This window comes from Gopherus flavomarginatus, chromosome 3 (genome assembly GCF_025201925.1).
Source record: "Gopherus flavomarginatus isolate rGopFla2 chromosome 3, rGopFla2.mat.asm, whole genome shotgun sequence".
Taxonomy (NCBI): Eukaryota; Metazoa; Chordata; order Testudines; family Testudinidae; genus Gopherus; species Gopherus flavomarginatus.
The window spans coordinates 281,001,503-281,025,399 of record NC_066619.1 but is presented as its reverse complement, the minus strand read 5'-3'; the positions used below and the strand labels follow the sequence as shown (position 1 = coordinate 281,025,399).

The window sequence follows — 23,897 nt, the reverse complement described above, 5'->3', positions numbered from 1 at the left end:
CTGGTGATCATCCCTCAGGAGATGGGTTTCAGAGTAGCAGCTGTGTTAGTCTGTATCTGCAAAAAGAACAGAAGTACTTGTGGCACCTTAGAGATGAACAAATTTATTTCAGCATAAGCTTTCGTGGGCTACAGCTCACTTCTTTGGATGCATAGAATGGAACACACAGACAGGAGATATTAATAAATACAGAGAACATGAAAAGGTGGAAGTATGCATACCAACTGGAAGAGTCCAATCAATTGAGAGATGAGCTATCATCAGCAGGGGATGCTTAGCCAGAGTTGTCAAGGGACTTCTGTGTTGTAGGCTTATTATGGGACTATTACACCATTATACTGTCTTGTTCTGTTGCTAGTGCAGTCATGTGTCTGTTATTAATGACCAGTTGAGATTCTGATTCAGGTTTGAACGCAACCTGGATGTCCTTGTTTTCTTGAATATTGTTGTGCTGAGCTCTCATTTGGTTACTGCTAATAGATCTAGATTTGTTGGCAGCAACTGAATTGTATTCTAACAACCTGTGTGAAAGCTCGAATTTCTGATTTATGTCAGAAGTCACATAGTTGCCCTAATAGATTTTGTATCTATTAGCACATCCGGATGTTAACTGTGACTAGATTCTATACAATTTTAACTGTGGGGAAACTCTGATTCATTGGGTTCTAATTAAATGTTGTAGATCGTTAGTTTGTTATCTGAATGTTGTCATCTGTAAGAAATCAGTAGGTTATTTTCTTTATTTTAACTAAAAAGCTGCTACTACAAATTTATGACAAGCTTCGATTTTAAGGGTACTGCATCAAGAATTTCCTCCTTGTGCCTCTGACACTGAAATATTGTGTATAATCATGTTACACTGATAAATACTTCAGCTAACCTGTTAACTTTTTAAGAATTGAGGTGGCTGTGAACGCTTAACTTGTAGACACAAGCATTACTCTACAGTGTCGCTATTTTTATGTATGCAGATGTGGTTTCAATAAATTTGTTTAGTGTTTCCAGTGGTGATAAATGTTAAACATTTCCTTCATCGATTGTAATGAAAATCTACACCAGGTTTAGAAAGGATAGACTTGTAATGTCTTTAATTCTTTTCTTTCTTTCTTCCTGCTAAATCTTCTGTACTATTCATTTTTAAGATCTTAGTGCTGGATATTTTGGTGACTTTTTCTCAGAAGCCTTTCACATGCCAAATGTTTTGTGAGGCTATCTGTAGATAGATTCTGTCATACCTCAGCAGCTGCTTTTTGGTGCCTCGGGGATTGTAGTGTATGTAATACTTGTGAGCTAATGTTTAATCATGCAGTCTAAAGTAGAAGAATTAGGTAACGCGTTTATTAGGAAAGTTCCATCAAGAGCATATTAATTAGAATGAATGTTGTATATTTTTAGCTAGATGTGTAAACTTAAATTACTAGATGAGTAAAGTCCTGCTACTTGACAATGCTGCAGAAAGGTTAAAATGGAAACATCTTCCCTCTGGTTATGAGGTTCCACCGATGCAACCTTTGATTCAACTCATCTTGGACTACCACCTATCTTTGAAAGAACTGGGCCTAGCCATTTCAAGGGTTCACTTGCAGAGCAATATGTGGATTTAAGTCAGTGCTGCTTATGTGGTGTTCATTGATCTGGAAAAAGGCTTTGATGGTTTCAAGAGAAGTTGTCATAACCTATTCCCAGATCTGGACCTTAGCGTCCAAAATATGGGGGTTAGCATGAAAACCTCCAAGCTTAGTTACCAGCTTGGACCTGGTAAAGCTGCCACCACCCAAAAAATTAGAGTGTTTTGGGGCATTCTGGTCCCCCCAAAAACCTTCCCTGGGGACCCCAAGACCCAAATTCCTTGCGTCTCACAACAAAGGGGAATAAACCTTTTCCCTTCCCTTCTCCCTTCCAGGTTTTCCCTCCCTGGGTTCCTGGAGAGATACACAGAAGCAAGCTCCGTGAATCTAAACAGAGGGATTCCACCCTCTCTATTTCCAGTCCTGGAAAACACAAGCACCGAGAGAGAGCCAAGCTCCCCCCTATCCCCCCTCCTTCACCCAGAGGGAATGCAAAGTCAGGCTAGTAAATCTAACACACACAGATTTCCCCCTTACTTCTTCCTCCCACCAATTCCCTGGTGAGCTACAGACTCAATTCCCTGGAGTTCCCTACCAAAGAAAATCTCCAACAGGTCTTAAAAAGAAAGCTTTATATAAAAAGAAAGAAAAAATACATAAAAATGGTCTCTCTGTATTAAGGTGACAAATACAGGGTCAATTGCTTAAAAGAAATATGAATAAACAGCCTTATTCAAAAAGAATACAATTCAAAACAGTCCAGCAACTACACATATGTAAATACAAAAAAACCCCAAACCTATCTTTGTACTTACAACTTTGAAACAGAAGATTAGAAAGCAGGAGATAGAAAAATCCTTCCCATAGCCGAGAGGGACAGACAGACAACACAAGAACAAAGGACTCACACACAAACTTCCCTCCACCCAGATTTGAAAAAGTCTTGTTTCCTGATTGGTCCTCTGGTCAGGTGTTTCAGGTTACTCCTTTCCAGGTGAAAGAGACATTAACCCTTAGCTATCTGTTTATGACAGAAGTCATCTAGTGGGATATGAGGGAGAAAATGGTACCAAAACTTTGTGCGGCTTTTTCAAGCCACGTATATGAGTGCAACATCAATAGTTAGAAAGTCTACTGGTGAAACAGAGGAACTGTCTGCAAAGGTAGGAGTGCATCAGAGATCAGTATTAAGTCATTATCTTGTTTGTTTTTGACCTGGTTACTGTCACAAGGAACATACAGAAGGGCACTTTGGTGCATGTTAAATAGAAGAGTATAAACAAGTCAGGGTATGGCTACATTTGGAATTTCAAAGCGCTGCCCTGGCAGCGTTGCGGGAGAGCTGCCGCGGCAGCGCTTTTGAAGTGTGAGTGTAGTTGGAGCGGCTGTGCTGGGAGGGAGCTCTCCCAGCGCTGCATGTAAACCACATCCTTTACGGGTGTAGCGTGCAGCGCTGGGAGCCGCGCTCCCAGCGCTGCCGCCCTGATTACACTGACGCTTTACAGCGCTGTATTTTGCAGCGCTCACGGGGGTGTTTTTTCACACCCCTGAGAGCGAAAGTTGCAGTGCTGTAAAGTGTGAGTGTAGCCATGGCCTCATTGTCTGTATGAAATTTTAGTATATACTGACTTTGCTAGTGCGTTTTATGTAGTGTGTTGTAAAACTAGGCAAATATCTAGATAAGTTGACATACCCCTGGGGGCCTTCTGTGTATGCGCAGGGGTACACAGACCTCTGGTTGTGGACCATTGATCTAATTTGTATTAACATTTTTTAAAGTTATTTTCTCAAGTCATGACCAAGGAAAGAGATAGCAGACTTTTATATTACAATGCACTGTGCTAGAAATATTTCTACTTTGTACCCAAAAAACAAATTGTGTTTATTGATAGTATATTGCAGTATTCCTCTTGTGTAATCTGAAGAGAAGGTTGGCATAAATTTTTAAAGAGAGATATGATTTCTAGGAAGTTGTGTATCTTTTCAGAAATTTCTCTCTGTCAGGAATGAGTTGGCAATATCCAAAGAGGGTGAACTCCAGCTCCAGGAAAGTCACCCCAAATCTTGAAGAGGGCGGTGGAATATTAGCAAGTGGCTCCTGGGAACTTCTTTCAGCACAGCAGTGATTTAGGTGCATAGTTTTTATTTACAGTAACAGTCTTAATTTTCTGATGATGCTCTGAAATGAGCCTCACAGGGACCAATTGGCATAACAGGAGTAATAAACAAGATATTTTATATATAACAGTAATGCCCAGAGGTGCCAGTCATTACTCGGATCCCCATTGGGCTAGATCATGTATTAAAACCTGGTCCTTAGCCTCTCCCTCCCAGTTTATAATTTGAAGACGCCTTCATACAGAGTGTGTGCTCAATTGTATGCTCAATGGAACTACATAAATCTATCTTACCCCTCAATTTTTCAGAGAAGTGATTTATGAATAGTTGGGATAAGGGGATACAATTTGTGTGTGTGTGTGTATCTATATATATGTGTGTGTATATATATATGTATAGCTAGTCCAGTCTCCTATGCTGAGGCAGGACTAAGTAAACACGTGATAGGTGCCCAACCTATTTTTAAAAACCTCCAGTGATCGGGATTCCACAACCTCTTTTGGAAGACTATTCCAGAATTTAATTACTCTTAGTTCTTTCAATCTCCATAGCTGAGGTGACGCCCGTTACTTCTTGTCCTACCTTCAGTGGACATGGAGAACAATTGATCACTGCCATCTTTATAACAGCTTTTAATGTAGATGAAGGCTGTTATCAGGTCCCCCTCAGTCATCTTTTCTCAAGGCTAACATGCCCAGTTGTTTTTAACCTTTCCTCATAATTGAGGTTTTCTAAACCTTTTTTAAGTTTTGTTGCTCTCTTCTGGGTTCTCCTCAATTTGACCATATTATTCTTAAAATATAGCACCCAGAATTGAACTAAATACTCAACTGAGGCTTCACTGCTGCTGACTAGAGTGGACAGTTAATTCCCATGTCATACATATGACTCTCCTGTTAATACACCCCAGAATATTAGCCTAGTTTTTTGTTGGTTTTTTTGCAACTTTGTCGTATTGTTGACTTGTATTCAATTTGTGATCCACTATAATACTCTGATTCTTTTCAGCAGTACTACTACCTAGCCAGTTGTTCCCCATTTTGTAGTTTTGCATTTGATTTTTCCTTCTTAAATGAAGTACTTTGCACTTGCCTTTGGAGAACTGGCCTGACGTCAACAAGATGAAGTTCAATAATTTGTCGAGGTTGTTTTGAATTCTAACCTTGCATTTCAAGGTGCTAGTAACTCCCCTCAGCTTGGTATCATCTTTCACATTTTATAAGCATACTCTCCACTTCATTATACATCATTTAATGAATATATTGAATAGTGCCAGACCCATGATTGATCTCCTGCGGGACCCCACTAGATGAAACCTATTTCTTTGACAGTGAACCATTGATAACTGCTCTTTTGAGTACAGTCTTTCAACCAGCTGTACACCCACCCACATTTCCCTAGGTTGCTTATGAGAAAGTCATGTGGGACTGTGTCAAAAGCTTTATTCAAATCAATATATATCATGTCTACTTCTTTCTCCCCTACCCCTTCTCCCACCCCTCCCCCTGAGCCAGTAATCCTGTCAAAGGAGGATATTAGGTTGGTTTGGCATGATTTGATCTTGACAGATCCATACACTATTACTTGTAACCCAGTAAGGGTTTACAAATTGTTAAATAATTTGTTCCGTATCTTTCCAATATCCAAGTTAGTCTGACTTGTCTGTAATTCCTTGCATCCCTTTTGTTCCCCTTTTTAAAGATAGATATCGTTTGCCCTTCTGCAGTTCTTTGGACCTCACCCATCCTCCATGCATTCTCAAAGATAATTGCTAATGGTTCTGAGATTATTTTAGCTAGTTCCTTAAGTACCCGAGGATGAATTCATCAGGCCCTGTCGACTTGAATGCATCTAACTTATCTAAATAATCTTTTAACTATTCTTTCCATATTTTGGCTTGTTCCCTTGTTAATATTAATTGTTGAGTATCTAGTCACCATTAACCTTTTTAGTGAAGATGGAAACAAAATAGGCATTAAACCCCTCAGACTCCGTAATGTCAACTGTTACTAGCTCTCCTTCCCCTTAAGTAGAGCACCTAGACTTTCCTTCATCTTTTTTTTGTTCTCCTTTATTTATAGAAGCCTTTCTTATTGCCTTATACATCCGGTGCCATTTTGCACTGTATCCTTTCTGATTTTATCCCTCATGCTAGTGTTATTCTTTTGTACTCCTCCTCCTTAGTAATTTCTGTATCTCCATTTTTAGGATTCCTTTATTTAATTTCAGGTAATTAAAAAGCTCCTGATAGTCATCTTGGCCTCTTATTGTTCTTTCTGTCTTTCTTTTGTGTCTGAATAGTTGGCAGTTGTGGATTTAATATTGTCCCTTTGAGAAACTGACAGCTCTTCTGAATTTCCTTTTTCCCTTAAATTTTCTTCCCATGGGACCTTACCTCTTACCAGTTCTCTGAAATTGTTAAAGCTTGCTTTTTTGATGTTCATTGTCCTTATTCTGTTGCTTACTCCTTCCTTTTCTTAGAACCACAGAATCTATTGTTCCATGATCGCTTTCACCCAAATTGCCTTTCACCTTTAGATTTGCAACCAATTCCTCTGTGATGGTCAGAATCAAGTCTAAAATGCATGTCCATCTGGTTACTTCCTCCACTTTCTGAAACAAAAACTTGTCCCCCTATACTTTTCAAGAACTTATTGGTGGTCATCTTCCTACATTTGTCACTCAGCTGCAGTGTACTTCATTGGTATCCACCTTGGTTTCTTCCTTTTGGCCTTTTAGCCTTTTGTGTGAAACGAGTTAGGAAGTCAAAGGAGAATTCTACCACAACGAACACGGGATATTGACATCAGGAAGGGAAGAAGGTGGACATCAGGACAGTCACATGGGTGCTAAAGTTGAAGGCAAGCCAGACTCTTATGCCGTTTAATCTGATATTTCCTCATACGTTGAAGGTGAGATTCAGAGTCAAATGCAGGGCAATTACAATAGTACAAGTATATGTGCTGACCTCAGTAGTGCCCAAGGAAGAAATTGATGAATTTTATAATGACTTACAAAAAGATATACAAGTAATTTAAAGATGATATATGTTGGGGGTGGTGGAAGATGTTAGTGCAAAAGTAAAATTAGATGGGATATTGGCCTGGAGACATAGGCATATTTGGGCTCTGGGAAGAAAACTAAAAAGGAGAGATGCTATTAAATTTCTTCCCGATTTACAACCTGGTGATAACAAACACGCTATTTCAACACAGTTGCAGAGAAAGTGGACTTGGATATCATTTCATAGGCAAATGAAGAACCTGGTAAACCTGGTACTTGTGAATTGCAAATAGAAATCGTGGTGGCGATTGTGCAGATGATTTGTAGCTGTTGTTGGATCAGATTCATATGTAGATTTAATTTGTTTTATCTTGCTCATTTATTAATTCTGCCCACCCAGCACACACTCTCTCTCTCCTTTATTTAATTAATAAATAAATAAATAAATGTCCTCCTATCTTGTCTCTTAACCCCCATCTTAGATCTTGGACTTAATATGGAGGGTCACATCATAAGGGAACAAATACCTTTTGATAACTCTAAGAATCTCTGGCATTTCTAATGTAATCTAGCATTGGGATATTGGGACAGGACCTTCATGGCCCTTTATGCCAGCTCTCTGGAATTGGGTGGGGACGTGGCTCAACTTTGGAGTCCTTTTTAGGTGGAAGTTGGGGAGAACAGCAATGAATATTGTATGAAAAAAATAATGCAATATGAATCCTGAGGCTTTAATCTTGGGAAACTCAGTACATTCACAATGCTCATGCACGTGGGAGTGACAGTGTGACTTGTGTTATGTGACCACACAATGTTTTACTGTGTGTAGTAATACAGAATGTTACAGGCATCTCTGGTTATGAAAAGCACAGTTCTTTAATATTGCAAGTGTAGAATGATCTAGTAATGAAAGACCCTACTGTGAATGCTCAAGGGAAGTGTTAAAATTCCCCACCATAATGTTAATTTTGGAATCTGACTTCACTGTGGTGAAATTCTCAGACTTACTACCAGATCAGCATAGATTTCTTTACTTAGAATTCCTTTTTTGAAATAATAAAGATATTAATATTGTTTGTTTTTTAAATCAGAGGTATATGGGAAACTCACTTTGTTCCGCTCCTGTAACAACGTTGCTAGATGGAATGTTATCTTCTATCAAGCAGAGTTCTTGCTCATTATGGTGTCACGTTCCCATAATCATTATCTAGTACCTCTGATTTTCATTAACTATTTATCTTGCCAACTAGCATCTATATGATAGCATATACATAAATGCGTTCTGAGAACTATAGCTGGAGTGCTAGAAAGCTATAGTTGAGAGTACTTAGTGGTTCCTATTCTAAATCCTGTGTGCTCAGTTACTTAAAACATTCCAAAGCTTTTACCTGTTTAGTTGATATTTTCCAGGTTTGATCTCAGCCCAATGACGAGTTTTTAATTTTTGAAATATTTAAGTAAAAATAGTTCATCACTTTTTAAGCAGGAGAACAAGGAGTGAAGTAGAATACGTTTTCTGCCATTAGTTATGCATGGATGTATATAGACAAGATGCTTCATGTGTATCCAAAGCTGTAGGAGGGGCTTGGGTTATAATTGTATACACAATCTTAATTTTGTCACTTTCTGACTTTTGAGTACTTAGCTATGCAACTTCAGTGTTTTCTTAACTTAAACTTTACTTTGAAATATGTGTGTGTGTATACACACACGCGCGTGCATGCATGCTACAGGGGCAGATGTATGGACAGACAAATCATAGGGAAGAAATGAAGTGATTAAAATGTGTGTATATATATATATATATTTTTTGGCAACTAGTGTCCCTGACATAATCTTTATCCTTAACACACTTAACACTGCCTTCACCAAACAAGGATCCTCCACGAGAAGTAGATCGCATCATGGAATAGGCCACCCAAATACCCTGAAAGAACCTGCTTCAATATAGGGGAAAAAACTCTGACGGCCCCTAGTTGTCACCTGTCACCCCACACTGGAACTCATACAGGATATCACCAAACAATTACAACCCACACTTGTTAGGGACAAGATCCTGAAATAAATTTTTCCTGAGCTCCCTCTTCTGGCTTTCAAACAACCTTCCACCCTTGCCAAACTCCTCATTAGAAGCAAGCTCCCGACAGACCATGACTCACCAACTCAAAGTGGCACCAGACACTGCTGTAACAACAGATGCAGAACCATATCTCCGCTGTTAAAACGATCAGTATTTCCCGTGACACATTTTTCAAGATCCCAGGGTTCTACACATGCGGCATACCTCATTCAGTGCTCGTGAACAGATTGGGCAGACGACAAAATCATTGGTGAGTGCCTTGGTAGCTATAGCAGTAATGTGACGCTTTTCCCTTGCTGCTAACGGTTTATTTCTGTCCTCTTCAAAGGCTTGAAAAGCTCTGTGTGTAGCCAGACTGATCTATTTAACGCAGCCTTCTCAAGACCCTTCGATTTATTGCACCAAAGCATATGCCGTTCTTTATGCTGTCCTTGTACTGTTGTCTGAGGTGGTCTTGATTCTGGTGTACTTGTACCAGTTCTCCATAGAAAATTTTTCTGGGGAGTTGATGTTGAGGCATCCTAATGACATGTCCAACCAAGTGTAGTTGGGCTTTTATCAACATGTCCTTGATGCTTGTGGCTTTTGACTTCTGGAGAACCTACAGGTTGGCAATTTTGTTCTGCCAGCGGATCCCCATGATGGCGTGGAGAGACCGCATATGGAAGGCCTCTAGCTCTTTGATATGCCATTTGTGTTGTGTCCAGGTCTCACAGCTGTAAAGGAGAGATGTGAGCACAAAAGAATTATGAAGTTTTTGTTGTTGTTGAGAGGGTTATGTTGTGGGATTTCAGGACTTCGTTACCTAAGTTTCCTAATAATTGAGAAGCTTTGTGTATCTTGTTCGTGATCTCTTTGCCAAGAGATCTGTGTGGGAGATGTAGTTGCCAAGATAGGTAAAACTATCAACTAGGTTTAGTTGGAGTCCACTAGTGGATATGCTAGGGAATATGGCAGAGCGTGGTGAAGATGATTGGTGCAACACCACAGTTTTTTTTGCCAGGCTGATTGTGAGGCCAAACAATTCTGATGCGTCAGCGAAGTGATTTACGATGCACTGGAGATCTCTCTGTGTGTGCTAGGAGGGTCCAATCAAGTGCAAAGTTTGCTTCTCTTATTAGTAGTTCTGTTACTTTTGTTTTTGCTTTAAGCCTTGTAAGATTGAAGACTGAGCCATCGTGACTGTGACAGATAGGAGAGAGATGCCATGGTAGTTCTCACAGACCATTGTACTGCCTTTATTTTTAAATATAGGAATAATTGTGGCATCTTTGAAGTCTTGTGGCATTTCTTCGCTGTCCCAGATGTCAGTAAAGATCTTCTAGAATGTATTCCATCTCTGCCCCAGGACTTCCCTGAGCTTATCAAACTCATTGCCTTTTCTATTTCTTCAAGTGAGGATGGTGAGTCAGTGTGGTGCTGAATAGGCTTTTGAAGTATCTGATTAATAAGCACTTCTTTCAGTTGATGATGGACTGTTCAGTAATTGGCTGTTCCATGCCCTGTTTGGTTTTGATGACTTTCCTGCCATCAGCCATCATGAGTGAACCTGTGCCCATCTTTGAACGTCCATAGACTAGCTTCAGGGAATCAAAGAACTTTTGTTTAATTTGTTTCTGCATACATTTGAGTGTCTTCTGCTGCCCTTTCCCACCATTTATCTTGTATCAAGCGTAGTTGTCTTTGTTCCTTGCTTTGCAGATGTTTAAATCTCTCTTTCTGAGGTGGACTGAATATAATTTTGGCATATTTGGAAAACCTCATTTTTTTTTCTTTCAAGAGTAGAATTATAGAATGGGAGGGGACCTCTAGTCCAGTCCCCTGCACTTGTGGCAGGACTAGTTATCTAGACCATTCCTGACAGATGTTTGTCTAATCTGCTTTTAAAAATCTGCAATGATGGAGATTCCACAACCTCCCTAGGCAATTTATTCTAGTGCTTAACCATGCTGACAGGAAGTTTTTCCTAATGTCCAGCCTAAGCCTGCCTTGCTGCAACTTAAGTCCATTGCTTCTTGTGCTATCCTCAGAGGTTAAGAGAAGTAATTTTTCTTCCTCTTCCTTGTAACAGCCTTTTACTTGTTTGAAAACTGTTACCATGTCCCTTCTGTCTTCTCTTTTCCAGACTAAACAAACCCAGTTTTGTTCAATCTTCTCTCATAGGTCGTGTTTTCTAGACCTTTAATCATTTTTGATGCTCTTCTCTGGACTCTCTCCAATTTGTCCACATCCTTCCTGAAGTGCGACGCCCAGAACTGGACACAATACTCCAGTTGAGGCCTAATCAGAGTAGTGTAGAGTGGAAGACTTACTTCTCATGTCTTGCTTACAACACTCCTGCTAGTATTGTGATTTCCTCCTCATTTTCACCAAACCAGTCACAGTGAGCCCTTTTCTTCCATCCAGTGACTTATTTCAACAATCTATAACCCACTCACCCACCTTGGTCCTATGACTGTAGAAGTACTAATTGCTCACTTGATTTTAAATGTTTTCCCTGCAACATGTGTTTACCTCACGGGTAGTCAGTAGGTGGACCGCAAGCCAAATCTGGGCTGTCAGATGGTTTTGAATGGCCCCTGACATCTTTTTATTTATTTATTATCATTATTTTTTCTGGAGTCTGGACCTTGACTACAGCTTGACCAAGAAATTTGGATCTTAACAAAAAATATAATTGACTGCCCCTGTTTTATTCTTTTTGTTAAGTAATCTGACCTGAAGAAGAGCTCTGTATAGCTCAAAAACTTGTCTTTCACCAACAGAAATTGTTTTAATCAAAGATGTAGTTTTATCCACCTTCTGTCTTGTGCTTTTTAAAACCTTTGACCACAACCTGCTGCCTTTGCAACTTTATGAGAATCCTATAATTTATTAATTTCAGAAATTGGTAATATTCTACGTCTGCTTCTGTATGTCATTTGATATATACCATTAGCTTTAACATATTATAAACAACTGAGCGGTATCCAATTGTAACGTCAGAGATTTCAGTTGCTGTAAAGCTTATCTGCAGCAAAAGTTTCAAGTTATGCAGAAGGTACATAGGCTTTGTACAATACTTACTTTAGCTGGTGCATCCTGATCCAGAACAGATGTCCAGAGAACTGTAACTTATTTCTTAAAAACAGAATATGATGGTGTTTTCAACTTTGTGTTATTTCATAAGCACAATTTAGTAACTTCAACAGTTTTTAATTCTGCGAAAGTGCCAGTAAAAAATGTTCTCCAGACGTGTTATGAATACTGCAAACTTAAAAATTGTAAACATGCTGCTTTGACAGCAGCCAAAATAATTCCTTGACTCCTTGATTATACAGGATTGCTGTTCTTAATTGTATAGTGTTTGGCTATGGTTGCTATATTCTCTAATCATATTTGGGAAAGTGTAAATCCGCAAATTACCTTGGAAGATGTCTTGTTTAGTCTGCCCTAGGGCAGCTTCCGCATAATTTCTCTCTTCTTCCCTCATCACTTGTTAGATGAGTGTGGTTCTAGTATTGGTGAGTGTCTGTGCCTAGCTTTTACTATTTAAGTTTAATCTTAACTGTCCCCATAACAATTAGAGTGCTGTTGCCATTCATGATATCACATGCACAAGAATAAGACCAGTCAAAGTTAATAATCCAGAGGGAGCTCTGCCACTTCATACTGTAGCTGCTCATACGATTGTTCTTTTTCAGGAATCGATAGCAGATACAATGAAGGCTGTAGAGAGCTGGCCAACTACCTTCTCTTTGGTTTGTATAACCAGAATAACAATGACTTTGAGAAAACTGGGTTTCCTGAAGAAGTTCTTGATGGTGAGTAATATGTTAAGCATTGTATTTGCATGATTGCTTGTCAGTGTCTAGGACCCTACAGAATTCATGGCTATGAAAAAGGCGTCATGGACTGTGAAATCTGGTCTCCCTCTGTGTATTTTACTCCATACTATAGAGAATTCAAGGGGAAGACCAGCCTTTCTCAAATTGGGGGTCCTGGCCCAAAAGAGTTGCGGAGGGGCGGGCCACAGGGCTATTTTAGAGATATATGTGCAGTATTGCCAACCTTACTTCTGCGCTGCTGCCTTCATAGCTGGGCAGCCGGAGCGCAGCGGCTGTTGACCGGGTGCCCAGGTCTGAAGGCAGTGCCCCACCAGGAGCAGCGCAGCAGTAAGGGTAGCAGTACCGCAACCCGCCCCCCCCCGCCCCATACAATAACCTTGCTATCCCCTCCCCTGCCCAACTCCTTTTTGGTTCAGGAACTCTACAATTACAACACCATGATGTTTCAGATTTAAATAGCTGATATCTTGAAATTTACAATTTTAAAATCCCATGACTGTGGAATTGACCAAAATAGACTGTGAATTTGATAGGGCCCTATCAATGTCCATATCTTGAAAAATGAGGTACATAGTTACACTTGGAGTTTTATGTACAGTTTAAAAAAATTAATGATAATTCCTGTGGGTGTATATTGGTAAACCAATATAAACTCTAATCATATACAGATTAGAGTTAATGGAATTGAAACGGTATTGACTGAATTGGGTACCAAAATTAACATGAAATCTCAGGTGCTTAAAAGTGTTTAAAATATTATTTGGACTAATATGTTACGTTGGGTTGAGAGGAGGAAGTGAAGCAAATAAAAGTAAGGAATTCTTCTGTGAAGTATCTAACTTCTACACTTAGGCCATAAGGTGGCTTTGCATATTGGCAACCTGTTTTCATATCAAGAGATTAAAAAAAAAACTTTTATTCTGAAAGAGTACATCAGTTTTCTGTCCCCCATTTTTCTTTTTGAGTGATATCTATAATGCAGTATGACCCCTCGAGTAATTTCATACTAGAACAAATATGTCTGTTTATACAACATTATGTAAAGTGCTCAGCATTGACCTATTTTTTCAAAGCACGTGGTGAGACAAGCCTGCAGATAAGAGGTTAGAATAGTCATAATTGTGTTGCTGAGAAGGAAAGTAATATGCTTTTGGGTGTTGTGTGTGGTTTTTTTCTTCTAAAAATGTGTAGCTGTATTAAGTGAAAGTGGGATTGATCTGGTAACATTTTCCATCATGTGTTTTTGTTACGCTTTGCAGATATTTTTGAATTGAGTGCTTGCAGGAAAAAATTTCCTTTTCAATTCCTTAAATTTCTGTGTAGATACAATTTAGATTTCTAGTTAAGTTTGTAGCTATGAAGTTAATGTAGTAATCTCTGATTTGACTCTCTCTTGTTTTGGTTATTGCAGATGTAATCATATTAATAAAACCTGATAGTGTCCATCTGTACTGTAACCCTGTAAACTACAGTTATCTTTTGCCATATGTGGCATACTGGAGAAACTTGCATTTCCATTGCCTGACTGAAAATGAGGTAAGTGAGGGCAGAATAAGTACACTGAGAACTGCATATATTTAACGTTGCACTAGTGACTGAGACTCAAAGGTTTACGTGTACATTTTTTGCAAAGTTGTCTTTTTGATAAACTGCAGCTGCCTTTTGACCCTGATTAGAAGCACTACATTTTTGTTTATATTCTTATGGTAAGTTACACAGAAATAATTTATTACTGAACACTGCTGTTTTAGAGGAACAAATCAAACAAAGCTGAGGAATAGGTTTTTTTCCCCTGATTCTTCCTCCCTTGACAGTGTCATTGATTTAACAGAAATTGGTGGTCATGTCGCAAGAAAGGAATATTTGTGGCATAAGCAAAATACAGAATCTGAATTAAATACCACAGTGAACACTGAAATACTCAAGAGTAGCTTTTAAATTACTAAAGTTCTTTTTATGTTAGTCCAAGTACTTGCAAGTGCAAGTAATTTAGAAGAGGAGTGGAAATATAAATCAGAATCTGTGAAAAGCTTGGTTTAGTTCAATCATTTAAAGAAAATATTTTTTGTTGTTTGTTTCAAGAGACTATTCCTGTCCCTACTCAAGTAAATGGCAGTTTTTCCACTAACTTTAATAGGAACAGCTTTGGGCCATATCTTGTGATCATAATAAATTAAGTGTCACTTTAAGCACTATCCATTTCAAATTCTGGTAGATTTAGCAAGAAATGGATTTATCTTAAATTTCCACTCCTTCACTTGGATCCTTTGTATCTCCGTGAAGTGTTGGTTCATATGCACTATTGTGCTTGACAGCCTGGTACATAACTACTGAGACTGTCCTCTGGAACTGACCTGGACTGAGCTACCTTCAACTGTGAACGTGTGCCGTAATACCTGGCAATATATAGCAACAGCCTCCCCATGGACGTTTGTTGTGGAGCCTATCATCTGCTGATCTAGGTACTGAGAATAGTTGGCATGTCCCCCACTCCCACCCCGCAAACAAATCCAACAGAAAGAGAAAAACTTGGCCCACATTGGGTCCAGAGTCTCTTTGCCCCGACGAAGATCTCCTATCCCCCTCTCCTAAATTATTGTGCTGAATTCCACTGGTGGAAAGAGTATTGACGTGGGGCTGGGAGCAGATTGGGGAAGAAAGAATGGGAAGTGGTGGGCATCAGCTTATAGCCGCAGCCCTTTGTAAAGTTTCTAGGAAGAAGGGAAGAGAAGATTTTTATCCCCTGCGTAGACTATTTCCTCTCCTCCCCTGTACCTGCATGAAAGTGTGTGTAAAGGGTGGGAGGTGCACTGGGTGGGTTATCTATCTAGAGGATGGATCAGTAGAGATTGTGAAAAGGACAAATAGAAGGACATGAACAAGAGGATAGAGGGAAAAGAAAGATTTGAAAGAGGAACTTTGGTGGATGAAGCACTAATTGAAATGTTATGTTGATAGTCTAATTACTGAAGTCGCCATAAATTTAACCTTTTTTTCTCTTCTGTAGCTTTTGAGGTGACTCAACTGTATTTTTAACTAAAACATGTTGTTCTCATTGATCACAACCTAACTGATCTTGGTCACGGAAGTCTGATGTCACTACTGATACTGTTAGCTGCCTTCTTTTTCCAGGGCTACAGGGGAGCAAATGGGCATAGTGAGAACTGCAAAATGATCAGTCTGACAACTTGGGCTGCAGTTTCATTCCAGAGGGCTGTAGTTTGTCAAAGAGGAATTCCAGTCTGACAGAACTGGGGAAGCCCAGGAGATTTAGCTGTTTGCCTTAACTGCAAGAGGTGGCTGAATAGTGTGGGGTAAGAAGAATTTGGGGTAGAGGAGTATGGGTAAAGGGGGAGGCACAGAAGCTGGCTGTGGAGCAGAGCTGGAGAACAGGTTGAGTAGTGGAGGTTCTCAATACTTACCTTAAAAGCAGCAAAGAATCCTGTGGCACCTTATAGATTAACAGACGTTTTGGAGCATGAGCTTTCGTGGGTGAATACCCACTTCACATCTGACAAAGTAGGTATTCACCCACGAAAGCTCATGCTCCGAAACGTCTGTTAGTCTATAATGTGCCACAGGATTCTTTGCTGCTTTTACAGATCCAGACTAACACGGCTACCCCTCTGGTACTTGAATACTTACCTTGTAACTTGCAGTTGGTGGAAAGAAGCAGGGCCACTGTATGTCCTGTCTTCACTTCCCACCCCTGCTTATTACAGGTATTTAGATTTATAACAAAAGAAATATAAAAGCTATGAGGTATATTTTGTATACTACTCTATCTGTGTTTGATAGAAACTTTAGAATATAAGCATCCAACTAAAATAAGCAGCTTACTCACAAGCCAAAACATCTGTTACAAAATGTAAATGTTGACCTTCATCAGACTTGCCGGGTGCCTGGAAAGTCAACACACCCATGCTATTCCAAACCATAGGTTGCAGTAGGTCCAAAGCTAAGGGCCCCATGCTGATTAGTAGTAATCATTAATCATGCACAACATCATAAATGTGCTGTGCAATTAGAAATATTTTAATATGTTTAAGAAGATAAAGTGGGTTTGAAAAATCTGCTTACTTTGCTATTCTCTGATTAGATTCGTTGTGTATGGTCTGCTCTGGCTAAGTTTTAATGAAATCTCATGATGCTGATTCAAATCGCTGATTATGAACAGAAAGATGAGCCAAATGCCCTAATATAGTTGGAGTGTCTAATGAAATAAACTGAAAATTCTGAGGTTCCTTGTACTGTAAAGATGACATTTATAGGCAGTACCCCTGAAATCAGCAACCAGTGTGATGGACTTTTTTTTTTAAGTGCCATTTCTTCAAATGTATATGGGAGCTTCTGGCTATTCATAGGAGCTGTGAAATCTTGTCATCCTTCAGACACCATTTTAGATTGATTCTTTCTGACAAATGATGGCCTGTGGATGTTTGTTGAAGTGTTTAGTTTTCCTTTACAATGGCATACCAAAGTACTACATATTTTTAGCTAAGCTTTTATAACAATAATAACAGCAAAGCTTTAAAAAGGAACAAATCACATGGGGCTTGTGCAGCTCTTATAGAGTCTTGCAAAATTTAGTGTTCTCCAATCTTTCTGCTTGGTCACAATGTTTTTGAAGTAACTACTGAACAGTGATGGAAAAGAAGTGCCTTTGAAAACGTCTTATAAATAGCGATATAGCATAATAGAGACTTATTTTAAATTCTTATGTTTCAGAAGTATACTGACTGTATACTACATATGTGATGGAATATATTTACAATTGTACTGAAAAACCTTAATGAACGACCTTCCGGTGTCCCCCTGGAAACCAGGAAAGCTAGTTCTGAAGGCATTTTAAAATCTAATTTGAGTAACTGACAAAGTCACTTGGGAACAGGGTTTGAACTGAGAGTACGCTCCAACTCCCTCATAGCTCTAAAGCAAGGGTTCTCTCAACAGATTTTTGTGGGTGGCCTCACAGTGTGGCCACCAATTCTTGCTGGTGGCTGCTCTGACAGTTTTTCCTAAAATACTTAATTAAGTTCAGGAAAAACAAATAAATATGCACATGTACATGTCCAAATCATTGAAATTTATTTATGTAGATCTTTTTGGAGACTCAATTATACAAATAATGAACATTCGTCTCTATTCTTTACTGAACCTAAAAAGATTAGAAACAAATGAGGTGCTTTGTATGTTCTTATCTTTTGCTTTTTTGGTTGCTGGCTAGCAAGTAGGTCTCTTTCTGTGAAAAGTGATATTTATATGTTTGCATAGCAGTAGACTTGCTCCCTGTTTGGGAGGCAGTATAAAGTGATATTAACCAAACCTGCAAATAATCACTTTTCACAACAGACTTACTCAGCCCTGGCAAGCCAGGGAACAAATTAAGCGCTGAATGGAAAGGTGGGCAGGGAGGCAGCAGAGACCAGGCCAATGGATGTGGGGGCTGGGGAGACAGTCAGGGCCAGGGGTGATGGGAGATGGAGATGGAGGGGTGGGGAGTGAGCCCAGGGCCGGCACCTGTCACTGCATGGCTGGGACTGAAGCCCAGTGGCCTGAGCGCAGGCCCAGTGCCCACCGCCACACAGCTGGGGGATGGAGCATGTGGACGAAACCTGGGGCCAGAGGACACAGCAGAGGCCAGGGGCGATTGGTGGGCGGGGGAATGTGAGCCCAGGGCTGGCACTTGCTGCTGCATGGCTGGAGGCTGGAGCCTGATCCCGAGGCCCTACGGCTGGAGCCCCAAACCTGCAGCCATAGGATGGAGCCTGCCGCCATGCAGCCAAAGCTTGAGCCCAGAGCCTGCCACCCCAGGTCTGAAGCCTGGGTCCCACTCCTCCTGGGAAGTTGAGGAACTCTCACTGGCTGCTTGCTCCTCTGCCATTTGTGGCTCCAGAGCAGGACAGGGTCCAATCCGTTCTGGCAGATCCAAGGAGGGGCCACTGCTTTGTGCCTACCCCCAGTCACCATCCAGGAGATTAGAGAAAACTGCCCTAAAGTGTTAGAAATAGTAAGTCTCTTTTAATCCCCCAGCTATACTACTATACACATATATAGTAGAGGGATCAGGAAGACAAGATTGTCTAGTGGCCAGAGCAGGGGAGTAGTGTTAAGAATTCTAGGTGCCATTCCCAGTTCTGCCACTCACTTGCCGTGTGACTTGGGGCAAATCATTTCACCTCCCTGTTCCACTTTCATCCTATGTAAAATGGTGATAACTGTTTTTCTCTCCATAATCTTCTGTGGTAAATAACTAGTAAGAAGTCTTGAGATTCTCCAATGAAAAGACTACCTTGCATGTAGAGCTCTTTCATTATCATCTGCATGTTTCCATACAAAAATGCCTGTTCTTAACTATCCATATTGCAGGTTGGGAGGGAGATAGGCTCTCTTGGAAATGGAGAGTGAAGGATTCATGCTTTCTCCTGCATAGCCTTGTAAAAACATGTTCCCTTTTGTACTTCAGTTTTGCAAACAGTTCGGTTTGGCCTTCATATGTTCATATTATGATGGTTAAAATCCCCAGAGCATAGTGATTAAATAAATAGCTTTAGAGAGCCTTTGTTACTGTATGGAATAGTGTAATGTACAATCAGCATTGGTTATGCAAAATGACAGTTGTCACCTTTTTTTAAAATGTATTTTAACTGTAAAGTTCTCCAGCCAGAAAATGTTAGGTTTAATAAAACTAATGTTTAAATTATTCCTGTCAGTATGAAGATGAAGAAGCTGCAGAGGAGTTTAAAATTTCCAGCTTTGTAGACATGGTTCGAGATTGTAGTCGAATTGGAATTCCTTACAGCTCCCAAGGTGGGTTAATATTGTATTACTTCATTGTTTTGGTGAATTATTTGATCATTTGTTTGTCAGAATAGAAGTATGACGTTGTAACAACAATAAGTTAAAATACCTCTGGACACTTCTTTTTACTGCAAGTGAGCCTGATAGTTTATCCATCTCATTTAAATGTTTTACTTTATATCAGGTTTTGGATTTCTTAGAATCTGAAACTTAAATTACTGAGGTTTTTATTTTCTCTTCAGAGAACATAGTGTGTGTGCTCTGCATAGTGAATGCTCATAGCCTGAGGCAAAGAAATAATTTGCATGCTCGGAAAAGTGTTTGGCTAAGTATAGAAGTTCTCTGTTCTGATGGAGGCTTCAGATAAATACGCGTTTGTGTAAGGAAATACTACACTTTTTTTTTTTTATTCAAGCTTCCTGTTTTAGAACAGAATAAACTGGACAGCATGATTCCCTGTATGATCTGTTGCCAGACTTGCAAGATGAATATTTTAATTTTATATTTCTTCATAAATGTGTTCAGGAATGGAAATAGCATACAGTATATGGTGCAAAAATACTGCAATGCACTTGTTGTGTAATTGTTGATTTTTTTTTTAAAAGAGATTAATACACTGTTGCAGCAAAATCTTTGAGCTGTGCATTTACCATAAGTCTGGCTTTCTGTTGATGGCTGGTAACCACTGTTGATAGTTATGGTTGCATTCCATTTTCACGTCTAACTGTCCTTTATTTTGGTGCTCATAACTCACATTTCTTTTTGTATGAACACTTTTTTTTTTCTTGCTTGGTCTTGACAAAAAGTGAAATTTATTTGCAAATTTGTGCTAAATCAGTTCAGGCAGTATTGTGTTAGGTGAATGTAGAAAATGTACCTCTCCTATAATATATTTTCTGATAAGAAAATTTGCACTGATAACTGAAATAGCAGAAGCTAGTAACTTTTAAACTTGTTTCTTAAATAATCATCCATCCTTAAGTGGAAGATGCAATAGTTTTCAAGTCATAAATATATGAAGAACCATTGTCCTAGTCTGAGTTACGGATGCACTTTTTCTTGTAGAGTTCCTAAATTCTGCTGGATGGCAGTCACTCTCCGATTCAAGCAGTTTTTAAGCTCTGCTGATAAACTCATGCACTCATCGAGCTCAATAGCTTTAATTTTTTTTACTTATAAAAACATAGGGAATTTAGATGGAAAAAAAATTGCATAAAGCAACATTTAGCATATGCGACTGCTTGAGAGGAAGTTCAGAAAGTTTAAGCTTTACTTCCTCTGTAGTATTTTGGGCATTTTATGATACAACGTGTCACTTACAGCAGGGGTTCTTAACCTTTTTCTTTTTGAGTCCTCCCCAATATGCTATAAAAACTCCACACCCCAGCAGTACCCAACAACTGTTTCTCTGCATATAAAAGCCAGGGCCGGCATTGTGGGGGTAGCAAGCAGGGTAAGTGCCTGGGGCCCTATTCCACAGGGGCCTCGTGATGCTAAGTTGCTCAGGCTTCGGCTTCAGCCCAGCATGGCAGGGTTCAAGGCCGTGGGCTTCAGCCCTGCACAGCGGTGCTTTGGCTTTCTGCCATGGTGCCCAGAGAGCCTAACATTGGTCCTGCTTGGCGGACCTCCTGAAATCTGCTCATGGCCCTCCAGGGGGCCATGGCCCCCTGGTTGAGAACCACTGACTTCGTTATATTTCTGATTTTCTTTGCTTATTTACAGTTTGCTTCATAGGCCTAAAATTCTACAAAAACATTTCAGTGTGAGTAGTCCTGTTAAGTAGAATGGGACTGCTCATGAGTGTAAAGTTAGCCGTCTGCCTGAAGTGTTTTGTTAGACTTGAGCCCCAGTCTTTATCATAACTTGTAAAAGACATACAGCATAGTCTAACCAGGGTTCTGGGGAAAACATTTAACAGTCTGGAAATTCTGTAATACTGAACATTGTTTCTCAACTTTGCCATGTTAACTTTGCCATGTTAACTTTTTCATGCAATTTATTTTTAGTCCACCTTCCCTCCAACCCCCACCAAAAGTATATTGGACTATTTTCCACAAGTAGAATACTGCTGTACATAAACTATTTTGCTTCTTAATTGCAATTACAGTCTATATTGTAGATTTTACAGCTAGTTCTGTATTCTTCCTTTTGTATTGAAGATCAACAGATTGTTTTCTTTGGCTTTCAGTTGAACTTTGCTTTTTTGTAACAAGCAAAGTGAAATATTTAAACTACGTGCTTGAGAGTTTGCAGGGCTGGGGGTTGGAGTGTGGGAGGGGATGCAGGTTGCAGGCCCTGGGAGGGACTTTGGGTGCAGGAGGGGGTTAGGAGCAGGAGTTTGGGGCATGGGAGGGAGCTCGGGATGCTGGATTTGGGGGCACTCACCTCTGCCAGTTCCTCACAAGCGGCGACCGTCCTTGGTGCTCTTAGGCGGAGGTGCAGCAGGTGGCTCTGTGAGCTGCCCCTGCCCGCAGGCGCTGCCCCTGCAGCTCCCATGGGCCGCAGTTCCCAGCCAATGGGAGCTGCGGAGACCAAACTCCCTCCCTCTTAGTTAACTGGCATTTTTCACTTACTGGCACCCCAATACCTCCAACATGCCTGATTAAAAAAATGCTTTTATGGTGTGTATATAAAGGAATATTTCAAGTAATTTGTTAGACCTTCAGAACAACTTTGGCACATTGTAGAACCATGAGATATATTAAACGGATGCTTTTATTATAGTCACTTAACATTTTTTGTGAAATATTTGATTCCTATAGGTCATCTACAGATATTTGATATGTTCATTGTAGAAAAGTGGCCAGTAGTGCAGGCCTTTGCACTGGAGGGGATTGGTGGCGATGGCTTTTTTACCATGAAATATGAGGTATGTATTAAGCAAGTACTTCAGTTTGTTATCGTTAAGGCTAAGTTTTTGTCACAGATATTTTTAGTAAAAGTCAGACACAGGTCACAGGCAACAAAGTAAAATTCACAGAAGTTGTGATCTGTCCATGACTTACTAAAAATATCCCTGTGTAGCGAGGTGGACCCCTCTTCCTGCCCTGAAGGGTTAAAAATAGCCCTGGGAGGGGGCTGTGGCTGGAGAAAGCAGCCTTTAGGCTGGGCTGATTGGGGGAAGTGGCCGCAGCTGGGGCCACGCCCCAAACTGAGCAACAGGGCAACCTTCATGACTAAATCGTATCCTTAGTTATCGTTACCTAAACATAGAATTCTCTCCTCCAGTCTCTTCCTCTCAAACAAAATTATCCAGGTATGAAGTGGGCAGTATTCAGTTGTGGACTAGTGACATGTTTGCAGTCTATTACCTTATGAACTAAGTGTACTAGAAACTGCTGCTTTTTTCTACTGGAGAGCTATGAATCTCCCTTTCCAGTGGTGTAGAGCATTTGTTTTGAGCCCTGCTAGGTGGTAAGATACAGATCTGAAGAAAATAAAACATTTTAGATCATTGTTAAGGGTACTTACGGCCCATCACCTGAGAAAAGAAGGAGTGACCGTAACTTGTTGTTTGGATGAGTTGTTGGCTCAGGGCTTGTCTACATCACAAAGTTGCAGCGCTGGTGAGGGGGTTACAGCGCTGCAACTTAGGAGGTGTACACATCTGCAGGGCATCACCAGCACTGCAACTCCCTGTTTGCAGCGCTGGCCGTACTCCCGTTTTGTCTCGGGTGTAGAGGATCCAGCGCTGGTGATCCAGCGCTGGTAATCAAGTATAGACACTTACCAGCGCTTTTCTTGACCTCCGTGGAATAAGCAGGTATCCCAGCATACCTGAGGAAGCCTGTGGTAATCAAGCTGGTCTCCTTCCCCGGTTTGCTCTCGCGTTCCCCGAACCCCCGAGCAAGCAGGTCTTCCCTGCGGTTTGCAGGGTGGTTCGGGGAACGCGCGAGCAAACCGCGGCGAAGCTGGTCTCCTTCCCCGGTTTGCTCTCGCGTTCCCCGAACCCCCGAGCAAGCAGGTCTCCTTCCCTGCGGTTTGCAGGGTGGTTCGGGGAACGCGAGAGCAAACCGCGGCGAAGCTGGTCTCCTTCCCCGGTTTGCTCTCGCGTTCCCCGAACCCCCGAGCAAGCAGGTCTCCTTCCCTGCGGTTTGCAGGGTGGTTCCGGGAACGCGAGAGCAAACCGCGGCGAAGCTGGTCTCCTTCCCCGGTTTGCTCTCGCGTTCCCCGAACAAGCAGGTCTTCCCTGCGGTTTGCAGGGGGGTTCGGGGAACGCGAGAGCAAGCCGCGGTGAAGCTGGTCTCCTTCCCCGGTTTGCTCTCGCGTTCCCCGAACCCCCCTTGAAGCCGCCCAACAGCGCTGCAGTGTGGCCACATCTAACACCACTTGCAGCGCTGGTTGCTGTAAGTGTGGCCACTCTGCAGCGCTGGCCCTATACAGCTGTACTAATACAGCTGTAACAACCAGCGCTGCAAAATTATAGATGTAGACATACCCTCAGCTTTTCTGGCTGGCAGGTTCCCTCCCCTAAGTCAGGTTTTTGTGAGGCAGCATGGC

At 40.8% G+C, this 23,897-nt stretch overlaps 2 protein-coding genes across 2 annotated transcripts in view; both read left to right on the top strand.

The window, feature by feature from the left end:
* Positions 1 to 16,160, top strand: part of LOC127046411 (uncharacterized) — a 632,746-nt gene extending 616,586 nt beyond the window's left edge. Inside the window, exon 2 of the mRNA XM_050943410.1 lies at positions 16,120 to 16,160. The gene's annotated coding sequence lies outside the window, so the exon portion shown is untranslated. The remainder of the gene's footprint in view (positions 1 to 16,119) is intronic.
* Positions 1 to 23,897, top strand: part of DNAAF9 (dynein axonemal assembly factor 9) — a 148,211-nt gene that overhangs the window by 26,211 nt on the left and 98,103 nt on the right. Inside the window, exons 3-6 of the mRNA XM_050943301.1 lie at positions 12,453 to 12,572; positions 14,008 to 14,132; positions 19,310 to 19,406; positions 22,160 to 22,266. Of these exons, the coding sequence (XP_050799258.1) occupies positions 12,453 to 12,572; positions 14,008 to 14,132; positions 19,310 to 19,406; positions 22,160 to 22,266 (449 nt within the window). The remainder of the gene's footprint in view (positions 1 to 12,452; positions 12,573 to 14,007; positions 14,133 to 19,309; positions 19,407 to 22,159; positions 22,267 to 23,897) is intronic.